The sequence below is a fragment of the Pristiophorus japonicus genome, chromosome 4, assembly GCF_044704955.1.
Source record: "Pristiophorus japonicus isolate sPriJap1 chromosome 4, sPriJap1.hap1, whole genome shotgun sequence".
NCBI lineage: Eukaryota > Metazoa > Chordata > Chondrichthyes > Pristiophoridae > Pristiophorus > Pristiophorus japonicus.
This window is the reverse complement of record NC_091980.1, coordinates 266,200,073-266,219,363: the sequence shown is the minus strand read 5'-3', so window position 1 is coordinate 266,219,363 and position 19,291 is coordinate 266,200,073. Positions and strand designations below refer to the sequence as shown.

General features: G+C 44.2%; 1 protein-coding gene across 3 annotated transcripts in view; it reads left to right on the top strand.

Annotated features, from left to right (window-relative positions):
• Nucleotides 1-19,291, top strand: part of fancm (FA complementation group M) — a 175,910-nt gene that overhangs the window by 121,827 nt on the left and 34,792 nt on the right. For 2 of the 3 annotated variants that reach the window (XM_070879411.1, XM_070879410.1), the window contains exon 13: nt 6,183-6,335. In XM_070879411.1, coding sequence (XP_070735512.1) covers nt 6,183-6,335 — 153 coding nt within the window. Of the gene's footprint in view, nt 1-6,182; nt 6,336-6,498; nt 6,677-19,291 lie in introns of those variants that run through there. The other variant, XM_070879412.1, reaches the window with a different exon arrangement.

Sequence of the window (19,291 nt, the reverse complement as noted above, 5' to 3'; positions counted from 1 at the left end):
AAAGAATCAATATTGTCCCTTTAATAAGTTTGCACCATAATGCTGTCCTTTTTTAGTCAGATGAACTCTATCTGTTCTGCATAAGGTTTCTTTTTGAAAGTCACACTAAATTCTTCTATTGTCTTTATGTAACAACAAATGTTTCTTTGCTTTATCAATATTCTCTTAACTGATTCAGCGTAATTTATGGTAGACAGTTCTAGTAATAACACCATAATCTTTTATTAGTTGATAATGTTTCATTTTCATTTAGTTCCCGATGACACTAGCCACAACAAATTTTTCTTGCAGTTTGTCATGGAGACCTGCCTGAGCCAGTTGGTCAGTTCTGGTATTCCCTTAGAGGAGTCAAGTGACAGAGTTATTTAAGTGACATATTGATGATGTGATCGAGGAAAGAAAGGGAGGGGGTGGGGACGATAGGTTCCTTTTGGATGAACTAAAATGGTCTGAACGACCTTCCTTAATTTTAGCTCTCGTGTAGTGGAAACTTGGATTCTTCAAAGAAGCTCAGATCAAGTTTTGAGCCAACTTGGCTCAGTAGCATTCTTGCCTCTGAATCAGAGGGTTGTTGGTTCAAGCCCCACCATAGAGGTTTGCCTTCTTAGTTAGGTCATCACACCTATTCTTTACTAGGCGGTTTTCTGTGTTCTTGTATATTACCAGGTCAGGAAAATTAATGTGACTATAGTGTCCTCGGGTTTTGTTTTATTACCAGTCGTTCAGTCAGGATAGAATCCAGGTTCAGGACACAGATATGTGATCCCGACCTTGCATATCCTGGTACCTTGTCTCGCATTAGTTCTGCTGTTTCTCAAATAGCAAGTACCTGGGGAGGGGTTGGACAAATGACATACTGGTAGTAAATGACATAAATAAGTGATGTGGTTCCACCTGCTTTTTATGATGCCATGCAATTCTGCCACTAATTCTGTCAAAATCCTCTAGACCCCTGTGCTCATTATTTGTGGGAGGAAATAAAATGTTGAAGTGGATGCTCCAAAAGTAATGGGCAATTTCACAAGTGGATTCTGTTTAACCCAGCATCTGTCATTTTTGGCCTTTCTCATATCTAGAGATATGCCTATTGGGGACCTTCCAGAGCAAGCAGTTGCCAAAATTTGCTGCAAGAATCTGTAAAGTAGCTTTCAGCAAGCACTCATCTGGAAATGGACATTTCTGCAACTTCTGTTTCCTCATGGCCACCAAAAAACAGTGGATAAATTGTAGCGTTTGCTTCCCATTGTCTGAGGAAGACTTGGTTCTTGGGCCTCTAATTACCATCTTGTTAATTCTCATTGACAGTGATACTTGAAGCTACTTTCTTCTGTGCTAAATATTCTCTTGTGGTTAAACTCAATGTCTGTTTTGCTTCCTCTAATCAAACAACTAATGGTGTAATTTAAAATGATGCCTTATATAGAAGGGTGAATTTTACAAGGGCCAATATTGCTGTTGTGCTCGCACTTTCCCCATACATTTTGAGAGCCTCTCATACAGCCAATGCATATATTTTCGGATATGCATTGGCTGCGTGAGAGGCTCTCAAAATGTATGGGGAAAGTCACTGATCAAAATTGGTGCATTGGTGTAAATTTCTTAAAGGGATATTAGCTGTAACTCATTTTCTGAACTGAAGCATGTTGCCAATATTCTGTTCGTACGTGTAATTTAGTAGTAATCTTTATCATACCTTGGTCTGTCCCCCTACTCTTCCGGCACTTTCTCATCTTTTGAACATCTCACCGTACTCCACCCCTCTTGCCTCTCATTCAAAATTCTCGTTCTCTATCGCCCACCCAAATATGATTAAAACTTGATCACTGATATATCCTCGCTGCTTTCTTCCCTCAGCCTATGCACCGAGCGACTTCTCATCCTCTGTGACTTCAACCTCTATCTCAATTCATCATGCTCTCGCTCCTCTGAATTCACTACCCTCCTGTCCTCCCTTAATCTCTCCCTCCATGTAAATTCTTCAACCCATATTCACGGCCACCTCCTTGACCTTGCAATCTCTCGTGGCCTTGCTATTCCAATTGTATCAATTTAAAGATAAAGCCATCTCTGACCATTTCCTTGTATTGCTCTTAGCCCACATCCCCCTTCCCCAATCCAAACCTACTTCCTTCTGAATCCGCACCTGGCCAAAACTCTCTCCAAACTCTCTTACAATTGCACTTATCAACTCAAAACTGTCCAACCTTTGGCACTCTTAACAATGACATTTCTGCAGCCACTGATCTGCTCAACCACACCTTCACCACATTTGATGCCCTCGTCCCTATTAAAACGATTACTCTCTCCCACACTGGCCGTTCCCCCGGTACAGCCCTCATCTTCACTCCCTCAAGTCAAAAGGGCGCAGACTTTAACAGATGTGGCGGACAACTGGTTTAGCCACTCACCACCAGATCTGGCTCGAAGACATAAAACATTATCGGGTCCTCCTTTTGTCTACAAAAACTGCTTACTATTCCAGGATCATTCTGGATTGCAAAAATAACCCTTGGCTACTATTCTCTACTGCTAACCGTCTCCTTAAACCCCTCTCCCCTGTCTCCACCACACTTACCTCCAACAACAAGTGCGAGGAGCTCATGGACTTCTTTGTCTCTAAGATTGAGACCATCTGATCAGCTGCCTCTGCGAGTTCCCTTCCTTCACCTAGCCCACAGGGGCAAACTTCATGTGAGGCTCCCGCCTGCCCTAGCCCTAAACTTATATCTTTCTCTAGTTTCTCTTTGATCTCCCCTCTTGATCTCTCCAAACTCATATTGTCCATGAGACCCACTTCCTGCTCTCTTGACCCTATTCCCACTAAACTGATGCCAACTCAACTTCCTTTTTTGGCTCCCATGTTAGTCGGCATTGTTAACGGCGTTCTCTCCTCAGGTACTGTTTCCCTCTCCTTCAAATCTGCTGTCATTACCCCTCTCCTCAAAAAAACAACCCTTGACCCCACTTTGCTAGCTAGCGCCTCATCTCCAACCTCCCTTTCCTGTCCAAAGTACTTGAACGTATTGTTGCCTACCAAATCCATGACCATCTTTCCATAAATTCAATGTTTGAATCCCTTCAATCTGGTTTTCGCCCTGCCACAGTACCGAAACTGCTCTCATCAAAGTCACAAATGACATCCTTTGTGAGTGTGACAAAGGTAAACTATCCCTCCTCGTCATTCTGAACCTGTCTGCAGCTTTGACACGGTTGACCACTCCATCCTCCTCCAACGCCTCGCCACCAACGTCCAGCTGGGTGGGACTGCACTCTCCTGGTTCCATTTTTATCTATTTAATCGTAGCTAGAAAATCGCCTGAAATGGCTTCTCTTCCCACTCCCACAACGTTACCTCTGGATCTGTCCTTGGCCTCCTCTTATGTCTCATCTATATGCTGCCCCTTGGAGATATCATCTGAAAACGTCAGTTTCCACATGTACACTGACGACACCCAGCTCTACCTCTCCACCACTTCTCCCGACCCCTGCTTGGTATCTAAATTGTCAGATTGTATGTCCAACATCCAGTACTGGATGAGCAGAAATTTTCTTCAATGAAATATTCGGAAGACTGAAGAAATTATCTTTGGTCCCTGCCGCAAACTGTGTTTCCTAATCACTGACTCCATTCCTAGCATGAATCTGTTTGCAACCTAGGTGTCATATTTGACCCTGAAATTAGTTTCAAGTCACATATCCGCAGTATAATTAAAACCTACCTCCGCCCCTACCTCAGCACTTCTGCTGAAACCCTCATTCGTGCCTTTGTTACCTCCAGACTTGACTACTCCAACTCACTCCTGGCTGGCCTCCCACATTCCACATTACGTAAACTTTGGGTCACCCAAAACTCAGCAGCCCTTGTACTAACTTGCACCAAGTCACGATCACCCCTGTGCTTTCTGACCTACTTTGGCTCCCGGTTAAACAATGCCTCGATTTCAAAATTCTCATCCTTGCCCCTCCCTATCTCTATAATCTTTTTCAGCCTCAACCCCACAAGGTATCTGCGCTTCTCAAATTCTGGCCTTTTGAACATCCCTCATTATAACTGCTCAACCATCGGTGGCCGTGCCTTCAGCTGTTTGGACCCTAAGCTCTGGAACTCCCTCCCTAAACATCTCCACGCCTCTACCTCTTTTTCCTCCTTTTAAGACGCTTGTTAAAACCTACCTCTTTAAACAAGCTTTTGGTCATCTGCCGTAATTTCTTCTTTTGTGGCTCTGTGTCAAATTTATCTGTTTTGTCTTGTAATACTGTTGTGAAGTGCCTTGGGACGTTTTACAACTTTAAAGGCGTTATATGAATAAAAGTTACTATTATAGTTATTATTTCTGCATAGTTTGTTGCATTTAGTTTGAAGACTGTGTACTTCATGCTCTTTCAACAGTTTTTTAACCAGCAGGTTCTTCTTTCCAGTAATCCTCTGATTCTACCCATGGTGCATTATCCCTCTTCAGTCTCTCTGCAGCCTTTTACATGGTCAACCACACCATCCTCCTCCTACTCTCCTCCATTGGGACTTTGCTTGTTTGATTCCACTCTTACCTATCCGATCATAGTCAGAACATCTCCAACAATGGCTTCTCTATCCGCACCGTTACCTCTCTGGTTCTCCAAGGATCTACCCTTGGTCTCCCCTTCTTTTTCATCTATGTGCTGTAATTTGGCAACATTATCCGCATGTAACATGATGACACCTAGCTCTATCTCTTAATACCTCCACTGCCTCAGTTGTCAGACTGGTTGTCTGGCAGCTAGTCTTGGTTGGTGTGGTTGACCATGTAAAAGGCTGCAGAGACTGAAGAGGGATAATGCACCATGGTTAGAATCAGGATTATTGGAAAGAAAAACCTGCTTGATGATAAACCTGCTTGTTGAAAGAGCATGAAGTACAATCTTCAAACTAAGTGCAACAAACTGTGCAGAAATAATAACTATAATAGTAACTTTTATTTATATAAAGTCTGAAGTCTTTGTCTCCCTTCAGAAATTCTATACCTTTGCCACCAATTTCATCCCTCTCCCCATCCACTTCTCATACTAAAGCAGACTGTTTGCAACCTGTTATCGGATCCTGAGCTGAGCTTCCAATCTCTCATCATCTTCTTCATAAAAAAATACTACGTACACCTCTGCCTCTACCTCAGCCATCTGCCGCTGAAACACTCATCAATGCCTTTGTCACGTCCAGACTCTACTATTCTAATGGGCTCCTTAAGCTCCAGCTTATCCAAAACTCCGATGCTCGTATTCTGTCCCATACCAAATGCCCATTGCCCCAGTCATCGCAAAGCTATATTAGCTCTTATTACCCCAGAAACCTGAGTTTAAAATTCTCATCCTCATGTTTAAATCTATTCGTGGTCATGCTCAACCCTATCGCCATAATCTCCTCTAAACTGTAATATCCCGAACACTCCACTTCTTTGACTCTGGCCTCTTGTGTACCCTGCCCCCACCGTCCCCAGTCTCAAAATTGGTGGTGTCCCTTCAGCTGCCTAAACTCTTCTACCTTCCCAACTACCTCCACACCTTGAAGATGCTCCATTTTGATCAAACTTTTGTTCACTCTTCCATATATCTCCTCCTTTGGCTTGGCATTCAATTAAAAAAAAAAAAATCTTATTACACCTCTGTGAAGTACTGTGGGACATTTTGCTTCATGAAAGGCACTGTATGAATGTAGGTTTTAGTTGTAGATGTTGTAGTTGTAAAAGTACAGGTACAATCTCTGAAATCTGGCAACCTCGGGACGAAGACCGTGTCGGCTTTTGGATTATGCCGGATCTCTGATCTCGCTGTTGGTGTTCCTCGCCGCCTGTCGATTCCCATGGCCCCCCGGCGCTGTGTTTTTTTGCCGGTTTTTACCGGTTTCCTCGTCCCTCGCCGCCCAATGTCGACATCTTGGCCGCCTCAAAAATGTCACGTTTTTGGTCAGCCGGATTCAGGACGTTGTACCTGTAGTAGTATTGGGGCATTATTCTTGGGAAAAATGAAACACGTTCGTAAATTCTGAAGTCAGTTTTTACCTTCACCACTAAATTTTGATGTGTAAACTTTTGTAACTTTGGTTATCCTTTAGTGCAGAAAGAAAAGTAGACTAAGATCTAGTGGGGGGAAAAAAGAAGAAAAATATAACTTTATAGTAGTTTCAAGTTCTTTCTATATGTATGTTATAGGAACATGAGAGTGGTAGAATTCATGAACTTTCTCTGTCAGAGTGGAGTCTTTGGCAAAGTCGTCCATTTTCTACCCATTTGGTTGACCATTCTGATCGCTGCCAGCACTTCATAAGCATTATGGACATGATCGATTTGATGAGACAAGAAGAGGTCAGTGAGATAATCTATTGAATGTACACAAAGACTACTTAACAATCTGCAAAACAATTGTAAAACACACTGATAAATTTGTTTCCAGAAAAATTCTAAATTACATATTTTTAGAGTAAGTTGCCTTATTTCCCATTTTTTTTCCTTTTTGAGTTCTTTCCAGACTACACCTCATGACTGGCCTACTCCCAGAACAGCACCAACGCACTCTTGACTGGCTGCAAGAGACACATGAGAGGAGTCTGATGGAAAATTCCCATTTTTTTTCATTATTTGATTTAGTCTTCCTGCAACAGAATGAAACTGTAACTCAGATAAAATCTGCTTTTTGTGTGTGTGAAACAAGAGATATGCATTATAGATCAGTCAAAACAAAAATAGTTCTTAAATATAAAATCTCAATGCACAATTGCTAAGATAAGAATGTAAGAAATAGGAGCAGGAATAGGTCATTTGGCCCCTCGAGCCTGCTCTGCCATTCAATAAGACCATGACTGATCTGCTCTTGGCCTCAACTACACTTCCATGCCCGCTCTCCATAACTTTTGACTCCCTTATCATTCAAGTTTGAAGTGAGTTTGATGTTTCAACTTTTACATGAATCTATGATTCTAATATACAAACAAATATCAGATAATTTGATTTGAAATACATAGTAAGGAATGAATGTTATGTATTGTATTTATCAGATGAACCAATAAATATTGTTTTGGGAATTAAGGGAAGGAAAGAAAGGAACTATGTTGGGCAGTGGGTTAGACGGTATTGAATCTAGCCAGACTGACTGGATGGAATCTCCTGTCATCTGACCATAAGGATAATAAGTGAAATACGTTTGGCTTGTATTGGTCAGGTCCTAGTATCAACATCTTCCTCCTGTACTAGTTTGCATTGTCTTTCCATTGCACACACCAGTTTTGTCCTATGGGCCCATTTCCACCATTTTGTGCTGTGAGCCCATTCCCTAATGAAAACTAGAGTGATGAACAGAACTCAGGTAGGAGAAGATGCTCTTCTGGGGTTGAGGCTGGGGCACAGTTTAGCAGAGCTGATCTGGATGCACAATGGTTGATACAGATTTGACTGCCTGAAATTGAAAGTGTTCTGTTCCCCCGTATCCTACTTTGAGCACAACAGTCATATAAAGGGAGAAAAATGCAAGCAGTTGTGAACTCGAACTTATTTTCGCTTCTGGTTCCTTCATTCAGTACAAAAATGTCATCTGAGGACAAAACAAATACAGTAGCATTAACAATGAACTTTACTGAAGCAATTTTTGCAAATTTAAAAACTGGCAATGTAAATTCAGTGTTTGATTTCAAATGGAATAAATCCTTTTTTAAAAGATTGAAATTATTTTCTTAATATCAAAGGGCTACTGATACTTTAAAGAAAAGATTAAAAATCAGTTTTTAAATTCGATTCAGTAAATCAGCATGCAATATAGTATGTTTTGGGATTTTCTACATCTCTTTTTTTTAGTTCATTGGTTTTATAATATCTGCATCATGAAAATTAAACCACTGCTATCTGAGTTGGATGTTTTTCTGGTGCAGACTTGCTGACCTGATTTTATGGATGTAAATAAAATCATTGTTAGCAATATTAAAAACACAACTTGAGCCTTGGTGTACCTTTTGGTTATTATAGAAACTGGAACAGTATATATAAGAGGATTAGGTCTGCAAATTATTACCTTGCTTGGGTTCTTTTTTGTTTTATAGCATCTACGTCAAGTTCACTGCAAAAGGAGGTTAATGTATTTTCACATTTCTGTTGGCAAGGTAACGCTGTGAACTGCAATGAAACGCACGTCAGTAATAAAAGCTTGCAGTTGAATACAACTCAAAGAAAGCAACTGAAGGCAATTACTCATCTGAAATTGATTTAGCATCTGTATGATATAGGGGCGATTTACCCCTGGTACTTCAGATATTAAAGAGTCTTCGATATGGCCAAGGTGAGGTCTTGAGTTGCAACACCTGGCTAGCATGCGTTTAGCGCAAGACATCATCTTGGTAAGGGAGTTGAAACGTGGGTTAGGAACGGCCGTCCCAAGGTTGATTAAGGCTCTGATGACCAATTAAACTGGCTCCTAATGCTCATGAAGGAAGCTACACCCCCTTTTTTGCTGGCTAGTGCTGCAATTAACGACCTCTACTAAAAGCGACTAGCTGAACAGCTAGGTGAGGATTGCGAGCGCTACTTAAAGCCATGCTCAGCTTTCACTGTTCACATGCTGGGGGAGATTGACTGACTACACTGCGTTTGAAGAGGACTTCAGATGCACATCAGGACACTTTGAGACATTTTGTCAAGACTTCACGAACGCTCTCAACATTTATTCCGGAGATTCTCTGAGCACTTTACCTAAAGAGAGTGAGTGCTGTGCTACTGTACCTTATTGGAGACCTGTAAGAATCACCTGGACAAAGAGTGTTTAGTCATGGGAATCTTGCTAGGAATCCCTCTTGGTCTGGAGGAGGAATGGGAGGATGAGGCCAGGCAGAGCACCAGCTGCTGGAGGAGGGACAAGAGGGCAAGGAGCACTCCAGATTCGTGCTGACTTGCTGCATGCTCCACAATCTCTCGATCATGAGAGACCAGCCGTTACCACCAGCAATTGTGCCAGAAATTCAAGCTCAGGAACCACAAGAGGAAGAGGAGAAGGATCAGGAGGAGCATCAGAGGGTTCCAGATAAACAGCCTGCACCTGAGGGATGTTCGTCGCCATCTAATTGAAGACCGCTTTTGTGAGATGTCCTTCACCACAGACTTCGGAGCACTGTTGTCACATGCCTTGCCTTCCACGACTGAGTATCCATCAAGAAGTTCACCTCTGCACTCAATCCTTTCAACCCTTTCCCCATAAAGAATACAATAAAAAAGACCACCAATTCCACCACTACCCAATTATCATCATCAGCCTTTATCAACTAGCAAAAGCAAAACAATGAAAACATGACCTAATCAACAGCGCTTACAAATACTACACTATTCACCCTGGTGTTTACCCTTAGTGTCTATCCTATAAGTGTTCTTGCCTATTCTAGTGCTTCTACGAAGTGCAAGGTGGATGACTGCTGAGAATCTGAAGAGGACGGTTCAGATGTCCTCCTGCGACGCCCTCGAGAGGCTTTGGGCCGTGATGGCTCTGCCTCAGACTGCACCAGGTCAGCATGGACTTCAGAAATCTGGTTAGCACAGCTTACTGGCAACTGCAAGGACAATGGCGAACTGGCGGGAGAAGGAGCAAGAATGCTGGCATCCGGAGAAAGGCCAGCAGGATCCTGCTTCATGAATCCCATGCCACTATCTCGGGGTGTCTATTCAGCCAGCCCAGTGACCGGTGCAGTATTTTTTCCCTCCGCTACGGAACACCGTTACCACCAAACTCGGGCGGTGGCGGTTTTTTCAGTTTTCCACACCGGCAGTCCGTTCCCCAGCGGTATTTTGAAACCGCCGGCGGAAGACTTTGACGAAACTTGCACTGGTCGGAAATGGTAATGAATTTCTAGCCCATAGGATTTGCATTCGATATACAGCACAGAAACAGGCCATTCAGCCCAACCAGTCCATGCTGATGTTTACGCTCCGCACGACCCTCCTCCCGTCATAGAATCATAGAATGGTTACAGCACGGAAGAAAGCCATTCAGCCTGTCGAACCCATGCCGGCTCTCTGCAAGAGCAGCTCAGCTAGTCCCACTCCCCTGCCTTTTCCCCATTGGCCTGCAAATTTTTTTCTTTCAGGTACTTATCCAACTCCCTTTTGAAAGCAGTGATTGAGCCTGCCTCCACCAAATCTTTCAAGCAGTGCATTCCAGATCCTAGCCACTCACTGTTTAAAGAAAAAACAAATTCTTATGTCGCCTTTGGTTCTTTTGCCAATCACCTTAAATCTGTGTCCTCTGGCTCTCGATCCTTCAGCCAATTGGAACAGTTTCTCTCTATCTACCCTGTCCAGACCCTTTATGATTTTGAACAACATTATCAAATCTCCTCTGTTACGTCCATAATAAGATAATGTGATTTGAGTACTGCAGACGTGAGTAAGTGTGACCTTAGTCTCTTTATTCTAACTCCAGAGTGTTGGTACAACATGGGAGGCCTGCTTATATATAGTGCTCCCAAGGGATGCTGGGATCCTGGAACTCGAACTTAAGTACAAGCAGATATTGGTGCATTTTTTTTTTACCCCGTAAACGCATGCCAGAGCTTCTTTTCAATCATGCTGTAGGCCCTTTCGGCCTTGGACAAACTCCTGGACGCATAAGCGACCGGATGCAATGTTCGTTTGCTTGTTGTAACACGCACCCGACTCCGTACAAAGATGCATCGCAAGCTGGCACTAAACGTTTACATGGGTTATACAGAACAAGCAGTTTGTTGGAACATAACAGATTTCTGGCTTTCTCAAAAGCAGCCTCTTGTGATTTCCCCCAGACCCAGTCATCTCCCTTGTCTGGCAGCACATGTAGGGGTTCTAGCAGGGTGCTTAACCCGGGTAGGAAATTACCAAAATAGTTGAGGAGTCCCAGGAACGACCACAGCTCCGTCATGTTCTGTGGTCTCGGCGCGTTATTGATGGCCTCCGTCTTGCCGTCTGCCACGATTCTTCTCCCTAAGAACTCAACCTCAGTCCCGCACGATCTAGCCAACTTAGAACCTCTTCCAGGTTCTTGAATTGTTCGATGGGGTCCCGACCCGTTATCAATATGTCGTCCTGGCAAACCACTGTGTGCGGAACCGACTTTAGCAGACTCTCCATGTTCCTTTGGAAAATAGCCGCGGCCGATTGAATCCCAAACGGGCATCTATTGTAGATGAACAGACCTTTGTGTGTGTTGATGCAGGTGAGGCCTTTCGAAGATTCCGTTAGTTCCTGCGACATGTAGGCTGAGGTCAGATCCAACTTGGTGAATGTCTTTCCTCCAGCCAGGGTTGCAAATAGGTCGTCTGCCTTGGGTAGCGGTTACTGGTCCTGCAGTGAAAAACGGTTATAGTCCCCGCAAATTCTGACCGTGCCATCGCCCTTGAGAACCGGAACGATCGGGCTGGCCAACTCATTGAACTCCACCGGTGTGATGATGCCCTCTCGTTGCAGCCTGTCCAGCTCGATCTCCACTTTCTCTTGCATCATGTATGGCACCACCCGTGCCTTGTGGTGGATGGGTCGTGTACCGGGAATCAAGTGGATCTGCACCTTCACCCCCGAGAAACTTCCGATGCCTGGCTCAAACAATGACGGAAACTTGCTCAGAACCTGGGCACATGAGGCGTCGTCGATGGACGAAAGCGCTCTGATGTCGTCTCCGTTCCAGCGGATTTTTCCCAGCCAGCTTCTGCCGAACAGTGTGGGGCCATCTCCTGGTACTATCCATAGTGGTAGTTCGTGCACTGCTCCATCATAGGAGAAATTTACTGCTGCGCAGCCAATAACAGGGATCAGCTCTTTGGTGTAAGTTCTCAGCTTGGTGTGAATAGGGCTGAGCTTGGGCCTGTGTGCCTTGTTGCACCACAGCCTGTCGAAGGCCTTTTTGCTCATGATAGACTCACTCGCACCCGTGTCCAGTTCCATGGATACTGGAATTCCATTCAGTTCGACTTTAAACATGATCGGTGGACATTTTGTGGTGAAAGTGTGTACCCCGTACACTTCTGCCTCCTCGGTTCGAGTCTCTGGTTCAATTCGATCCGCCATGGATCGATCTTCCTCTGCAACGTGGTGGTTTGCAGGGTTTGCAGTTCATCTGCACCTTCGCTGGAGGTGTCCCATTGTTCCACAGCCTTTGCACGCATAGTGTTTGAAGCGGTATTGATGAGCTCGATGATCACCTCCGCAGCGCCAACAGATGTTAACTGCCTCGCATTAACGATTGATGGCAGACTCTGGGTCATCTGAGGTCATGCAGCTGCAGGCGTGTACATTCTGCCATATGCATTCCTGTCTGAAAACGACGTTACCTTGCGTACAGTACTTACCGAAACATCTTTATGCTGCAAAATTTGTTTGGTGTTATTGGTGGTGGACATCATAAATGCCTGGGCTATCGTTATGGCATTGCTCAGGTTCAGTGTTTCAACAGTCAATAGTTTGCGAAGGACAAGCTCATGGCCAATGCCAAGCACAAAAAAGTCTCTTGGCATTTGCTCCAGGAATCCATCAAATTCACAATGTCCTGCAAGGCGCCTTAGTTCGGCGACGTAGCTTGCCACTTCCTGATCTTCAGACCATTGGCATGTATAAAATCGATACCTTGCCATCAGATTTAGGTGCTCCCGTACCAGCGTACACAGTTCTTCATATGATTTGGTGGTTGTTTTCACCGGAGCAAGAAGATTCTTCATGAGGCCATAGGTTGTTGGCCCGCAGACGGTGAGGAGGATCGCCCTTCGTTTGGCAGCGTTCTCATTCCTTTCCAGCTTGTTGGCCATGAAGTATTGGTCGAGTCGCTCCACGAAGGCCTCCCAATCGTCCCCTTCTGAGAATTTCTCCAGGATATGGTTCGTTATCTCGTCGCCAGTTGTTGCGTCCGTAATAAGGTAATGTGATTGAGTACTACAGACGTGAGTAAGTGTGACCTTCGTCTCTTTATTCTAACTCCAGAATGTTAATACAGCATGGGAGGCCTGCTTATATACAGTGCTCCCAAGGGATGCTGGGATCCCTTGGGACTCCAACAGATATGCCCTCTGGTGGTGGTAGAATACTGGTTATATAGGGTTGAATACATAACACTCTCAATCTTCCCTGCTCTAAGGAGAACAGCCCCAGCTTCTCCAGTCTTTCCACGTAACTCAGTCCCTCATGCCTGGGCTCATTCACATATAAATCTTTTCTGTACTCTCCCTAAAGTTTTCAAATCTTTTCTAAAGTGCGGTGCCCAGAATTGGACACACTATTCCAGTTGAGGCTGAACCAGTGTTTTATACAGGCTCATTATAATTTCCTCATTTTTGTACACTATATCTCGTAAGCTTTTTTAACTGCTTTCTCAACTTGCCCTGCCACCTTCAATGATTTGTGCACATATACCTCTAGGTCTCTCTGTTCATGAATCCCCTTCAGAATTGTACCAAAATGTATCCCTTCACACTTTTCTGCGCTAAGTTTGATCTGCCACGTGTCTGCTCATTTCGTCAGTCTGTTTAGGTCCTCTTGAAATCTATCACTCTCCTTCTCACTGTTCATTATACTTCCAAGTTTTGTGTCAATTGCAAATTTTGAAATTGTGCCCTGTACGCCCACATCCAAGTCATTAATATATATCAAGAAAAGCAGTGGTCCTAGTACTGACCCCGCGGGAACACCACTGTAAACCTTTCTCCAGTCCGAAAAAAAACCGTTCACCATTACTGTTTCCTGTAACTTAGCTAATTTCTTATCCATGCTGCCACTGTCCCTTTTATTCCACGGGCTTCAGCTTTGTTGGCAACTTTGTGTGGCACTTTGTCAAACACCTTTTGGACCGTGTACACCACATCAAACGCATTGCTGCCTTCAACCCTCTCTGTTACCTCATCAAAATACTCGATCAAGTTGGTTAAACACGATTTGCATTTAACAAATCTGTGCTGGCTTTAATTAATTCATCTACAATTGTCCATGTGACTGTTAATTTTGTCCCTTTTTACTATTGTTTCTAAAAGCTTCCCCATTACTGAGGTTAAACTGACAAGCCTATCGTTGCTGTCAACGTTACACTTTTTTTGAACAAAGTGTAACATGGCACCACCCCCATCTCTAAGGAGGGTGGGAAGATTATGGCCAGTACATCTGCGATTTCTTCCTTCACTTCCCTCAGCGTCCTAGGATGCATCCCATCCGGTCTTGGTAATTTATCTACTTTTAAATACAACCAGCTTTTCTAGTACCTCGTCTTCTTTAAGGCGAGGAGTTCACTTCTGACGAGGATCTCACAGCCCTTGTCTGGGCAGGTAAGTGGTTGGCTGTTTGATTGGTCTCGCTTGCTCGCTCACTCGCTCGCTCAATAAATCTAATTAGAGGGATGGCAGGGCAGCTTAGTCCTGTGGAGTGCACATCCTGTGGCATGTGGGAAGTCCTCGATGCTTCGCATGGCCTAGACAACCATGTGTGCAGGAGGTGTCTTCAACTACTCGAGTTCCGTGTTTCGAGTCTATATGCTGGAGTCTATATGGTGCATCTGCGAGGCTGAGAGCTACGTGGTTAGCACGATCAGGAAGTGGTAGCTTAAAAGCGTGCAGGTAGAGGGGAATTGGGTTACCACCAGATGGAGTAAGGATGCTAGGCAGGTAGTGCAGGAGTCGTCATCCCCCACCCCTGCCGTGAGTCCATCTCTCTTTCAAACTGATATTCACTTCTGACCACCAATGAGGGCGATGGTGCCTCTGGGGAGTACAGCCAGAGCCAATTCCAAGGCACCACTGGTGGGGAGGGACGAAGAATAAAAGAGCTCTAGTGATGGCCGATTCTATAGCTAGGGGAGCAGAGAGGCGTTTCTGCGGCCGCAGACATGACACCAGAATGCTTTGGTGCCTCAAGGATGCAGGGCATTCTGGGGGGAGAGGGTAAACAGTTAGAGATCATGGTCCATTTTGGGATCAACGACCTAGGTAGAAAGAGAGATGAGGTCCTACAGGCAGAATTTAGGGAGCTAGGAAGGAAATTAAAGGTAGGACCTCAATGGTAGTAATCACTGGGTTACTACCGGTGCCACATGCTAATGAGTACAAGAATAGAAGGATGGAGAGGATGAATGCGTGGCTGGAGAGGTGGTGTAGGAGGGAGGGCTTTAAATTCCGGAGGCATTGGGACCTGTACAAATCGGATGGGTTGCACCTCAACAGCGCCGAGACCAATATGCTCACGGGGAGATTTGCTAGTGCTGTTGGGGAGAGTTTAAACTAGCTTGGCAGGGGGATGGGAACCTGAGAACAAATTCAATGGGGAAAGAAGTAAAGCTGAAATTGGATAGCAAGAATTTAGAAAGCGAATCTGTAAGACCGAGGAAACAAGTAATCAAGGAGATCTTTCTGTGCTAATGCTTTAATGCAAGGAGTATAGCGAATAAGGCGGATGAGCTAAGAGCACAGGTAGACACTTGGGAGTATGACATTATAGCCATCACAGAGACATGGCTGAAAGAGGGGCAGGTTTGGCAGATCAGTATTCCTGGTTGCAGGATTTTTAGCAGGGTGGGGGGGTGTCGCGGTATTGATTTAAAGAAACTATTACAGCAATGAGGAGGGATGATGTGTTGGAGGGATCATCAAATGAGGCCATATGGGTCGAATTGAAAAATAAAAAAGGGGTGATCACACCACTGGGCGTGTATTATAGACCCCCAAATAGTGGGAGGGAGATAAAGGAGCAAATATGTAGGCAAATTGTTGTGGGCCAAAAACCATGGCTTTTGCTAAGTTGAGGAGTGATTTGGCTACACTGGACTTGTGGGTAAATCAGAGTCGGAACAGTGGGAGGCATTCAAGGAGGAGATCCGGAAGGCTCAAGCCAAACATGTGCCCTTAAAGAAAAAGGGTGGGAATAACTATTCTAGAGCCCACTGGATGTCTAGGGACTTATAGGGGAGGATAAAGGAAAAAAAGGGAAGCTTATGTCATATACCGATAGCTAACTACTATAGAATCTTTTGAGGAATATAGAAAGTTAAGAGGTAAAATTAAAAAGGATACTAGGAATGTTAAGGGAGAGCATGAAAAATTTTTGGTTAGTAAAATTAAAGAAAACCCAAAGATGTTCTAAAAATATATTAAGAGCAAGAGGGTAACTAAAGAACGGTTGGGGGCCTATTAGAGACCATGAGGGTAATCTTTGTGGAAGATGTTGGTATGGTTTGCATCTGTTTTCACAAAGGAAAGGAACAATGCAGATACTGCTATCAAGGAGGAGTGTGAAATTCTGGATGAAATAAACATAATGAGAGAGGAGTTATTAAGGAGTTTAGCAGCTTTGAAAGTAAATAAGTCCCCAGGCCCGGATGAAATGCGTCCCAGGCTGTTGAGCGAAGTAAAAGAGGAAATAGCGGAGGCCTTGACTATCATTTTCCAGTTCTCTCTGGATTTGGGCATGGTGCCGGAGGAGTGGAGGACTGCTAATGTGGTACCCTTGTTTAAGAAGGGAGAAAGGATAGGCTGAGTAAATACAGGCCTGTCAGCGAAACCTCAGTGGTGGGAAAATTATTGGAAAAAATCTTGAAAGACAGGATAAATCTACATTTGGAAAGGCAAGGATTAATTAGGGACAGTCAGCGCGGATTTGTTAAGGGAAGATCGTGTTTGACTAACCTGAACAAATTTTTTGAGGAAGTAACCAAGATTGTCTGAGGGTAGTGCGTACGATGTAGTGTATATGGACTTTAGCAAAGCTTTTGATAAGGTCCTACATGGTAGACTGGTCACGAAGGTTAAGGCCCACAGGATCTAGGGCAAAGTGGCTAGTTGGATCCAAAATTGGCTTAGAGGTAGGAAACAAAGGGCAATGGTTGATGGATGTTTTTGTGACGGGAAGGATGTTTCCAGTGGAGTTCCGCAGGGCACAGTACTGTGTCCTTTGCGTTTTGTGGTATATATCAATGATCTAGATTTGAATATAGTGAGTTTGATTAAGAAGTTTGCAGATGACACTAAAATTGGCTGTGTGATTGATGATAGTCATGGACTGCAGGAGGATATCAATCTACTGGTCAGGTGGGCAGAGCAGTGGCAAATGGAATTTAATTCGGAGAAGTGTGAAGTAATGCACTTTGGGAGGGCTAATAAGGAAAAGGTATACACATTAAACGGTAGGCCACTTAGAAGTGTAGATGAACAAAGGGACCTTGGAGTGCTTATCCACAGATCCCTGAAAGTAGCAGGCCAGGTGGTTAAGAAGGCATACGGAATGATTGCCTTTATTGGCCGAGGCATAGAATACAAGAGCAAGGAGGTTATGCTTAAATTGTATAATACTCTGGTTAGGCCACAGCTTGCGTACTGCGTGCAGTTCTGGTCACCGTATTATAGGAAGGATGTGATTGCACTAGAGAGGGTGCAGAGGAGATTTACGAGGATGCTGCCTGGAATGGAGAATCTTCGTTAAGAGGACAGATTGGATAGGCTGGGTTTGTTCTCATTGGAACAGAGGAGATTGAGAGGAGACCTCATTGAGGTGTGCAAAATGTTGAGGCCTGGATATAGTGGATAGCAAAAGCCTATTTCTCTTGGTAGAGGGGTCAATTACGAGGGGGCATAGTTTTAAGGTGGTTGGTGGAGGGTTCAGAGGGGATTTGAGAGGGGGCTTCTTCGGTGAGTTGTGGGGATCTGGAACTCACTGCCTGGAAGGGTGGTGGATGCAGAAACCCTCACCACATTTAAAAGGTGCTTGGATGGGCACTTAGTGTCATAACCTGCAGGGTTATGGACCTAGAAGTGGTAAGTGGGATTAGACTGGATACCTCTTGTTGGCTGGTGCAGATACGATGCAGATACTGAGAGAATCGAATACGGCCAAGGTGATCTCCTGGATGGGTCGGAGAGGAATTTTCCTAGATTTTCTTTTTCCCAATTGGCCTGGGTTTTTATCTGGTTTTTGCCTCTCCCAGGAGATCACATGGTAGACAGAGGAAACATTACAAGGACACCCTCAAAGCCTCCCTGATAAAGTGCAACATCCCCACTGACACCAGGGAGTCCCTGGCCAAAGACCGCCCTATGTGGAGGAAGTGCATCCGGGAGGGCACTGAGTACCTCGAGTCTCATCGCCGAGTGCATGCAGAAAACAAGCGCAGGCAACGGAAAGAACGAGCGGCAAACCTGTCCCACCCTCCCTTACCCTCAACGACTGCCTGTCCTACCTGTGGCAGGGACTGTGACTCTCGTATTGGACTGTTCAGCCACCTAAGGACTCATGTTAAGAGTGGAAGCAAGTCTTCCTCGATTCCGAGGAACTGCCTATGATGATGATACACTTTGGGTAAAGAAGTTTCTCCTGAATTCCCTACTGAGTTTATGACTGACTGACTGACTCTGTCTGTCTGTCTGTCTGTCTGTCTGTCTGTCGTCTGTCTTATAATTATGACCTAGTTTTGAATTCCTGCACCAATGAAAATATCTTCTCCACGTCTACACTATCAAACCCTTTCATATCTAGAAGACCTGTATTGGGTCACTTCTCAGTCTTCTCTTTTCTATAGAAAAGAGCCTCAGGCTGTTCAGCCATTCCTGATAATTATATCCTCTCAGTTGTGATATCATCTTGAGAGTCTTTTTTTCACCTATCCAATACCTCTTTATCCTTTTTTATAATGAGACCAAAACTGTGCATAGTACTCGAAGTGTGGTCTAACCAAGGTTCAATACAGGCTTAACATAATTCCCTTTTTATATAGCGCCTGTATCATTTAAAACTTCCTTTAATGGAGAATAAAAACAGACATTGAGCAATAATAATAGAAAATTTAGAGGAGGTATGATTTGGAGGGAGATCTTGAAGGTAGGTAGGGAGGTGATGGTTGAATGCGACTTACGATGCTGGCTGTGGAGATTGTTAAATTCTGTATGGTAGATATTAGAAGGAGAACGTTGGAGAAGCCAAGCCTGGAATTGCAGAGACTATCTCAATGATCTGAGATGAGGATTCTGGCAGGCAGTTCTAGAGCTGAAAATAGCTGGGCATGATGATGGATGGGATATGGAGTTTGAAGCTCACTAGGGTCAAATGGCAAAATCAAGTACAAATTTACATGGTCATTGGCTCAAATTAAAGTAACTCGCATATCTCCGATAGCGCTAGGCAGATGCCCAACATGAAGCCACTTCATATAGGGTGTAATAAATGTGATATATTGCAAAATGACCGTTATGTTCTTACATTGAGAGAAGCAAATACTGTTTAATGGTTCATGTCTACAGCTCCACCTCCTCAATTCCATCCACCTATTATCCTCGATAAAACAGAATATAGGAATGAGTTTT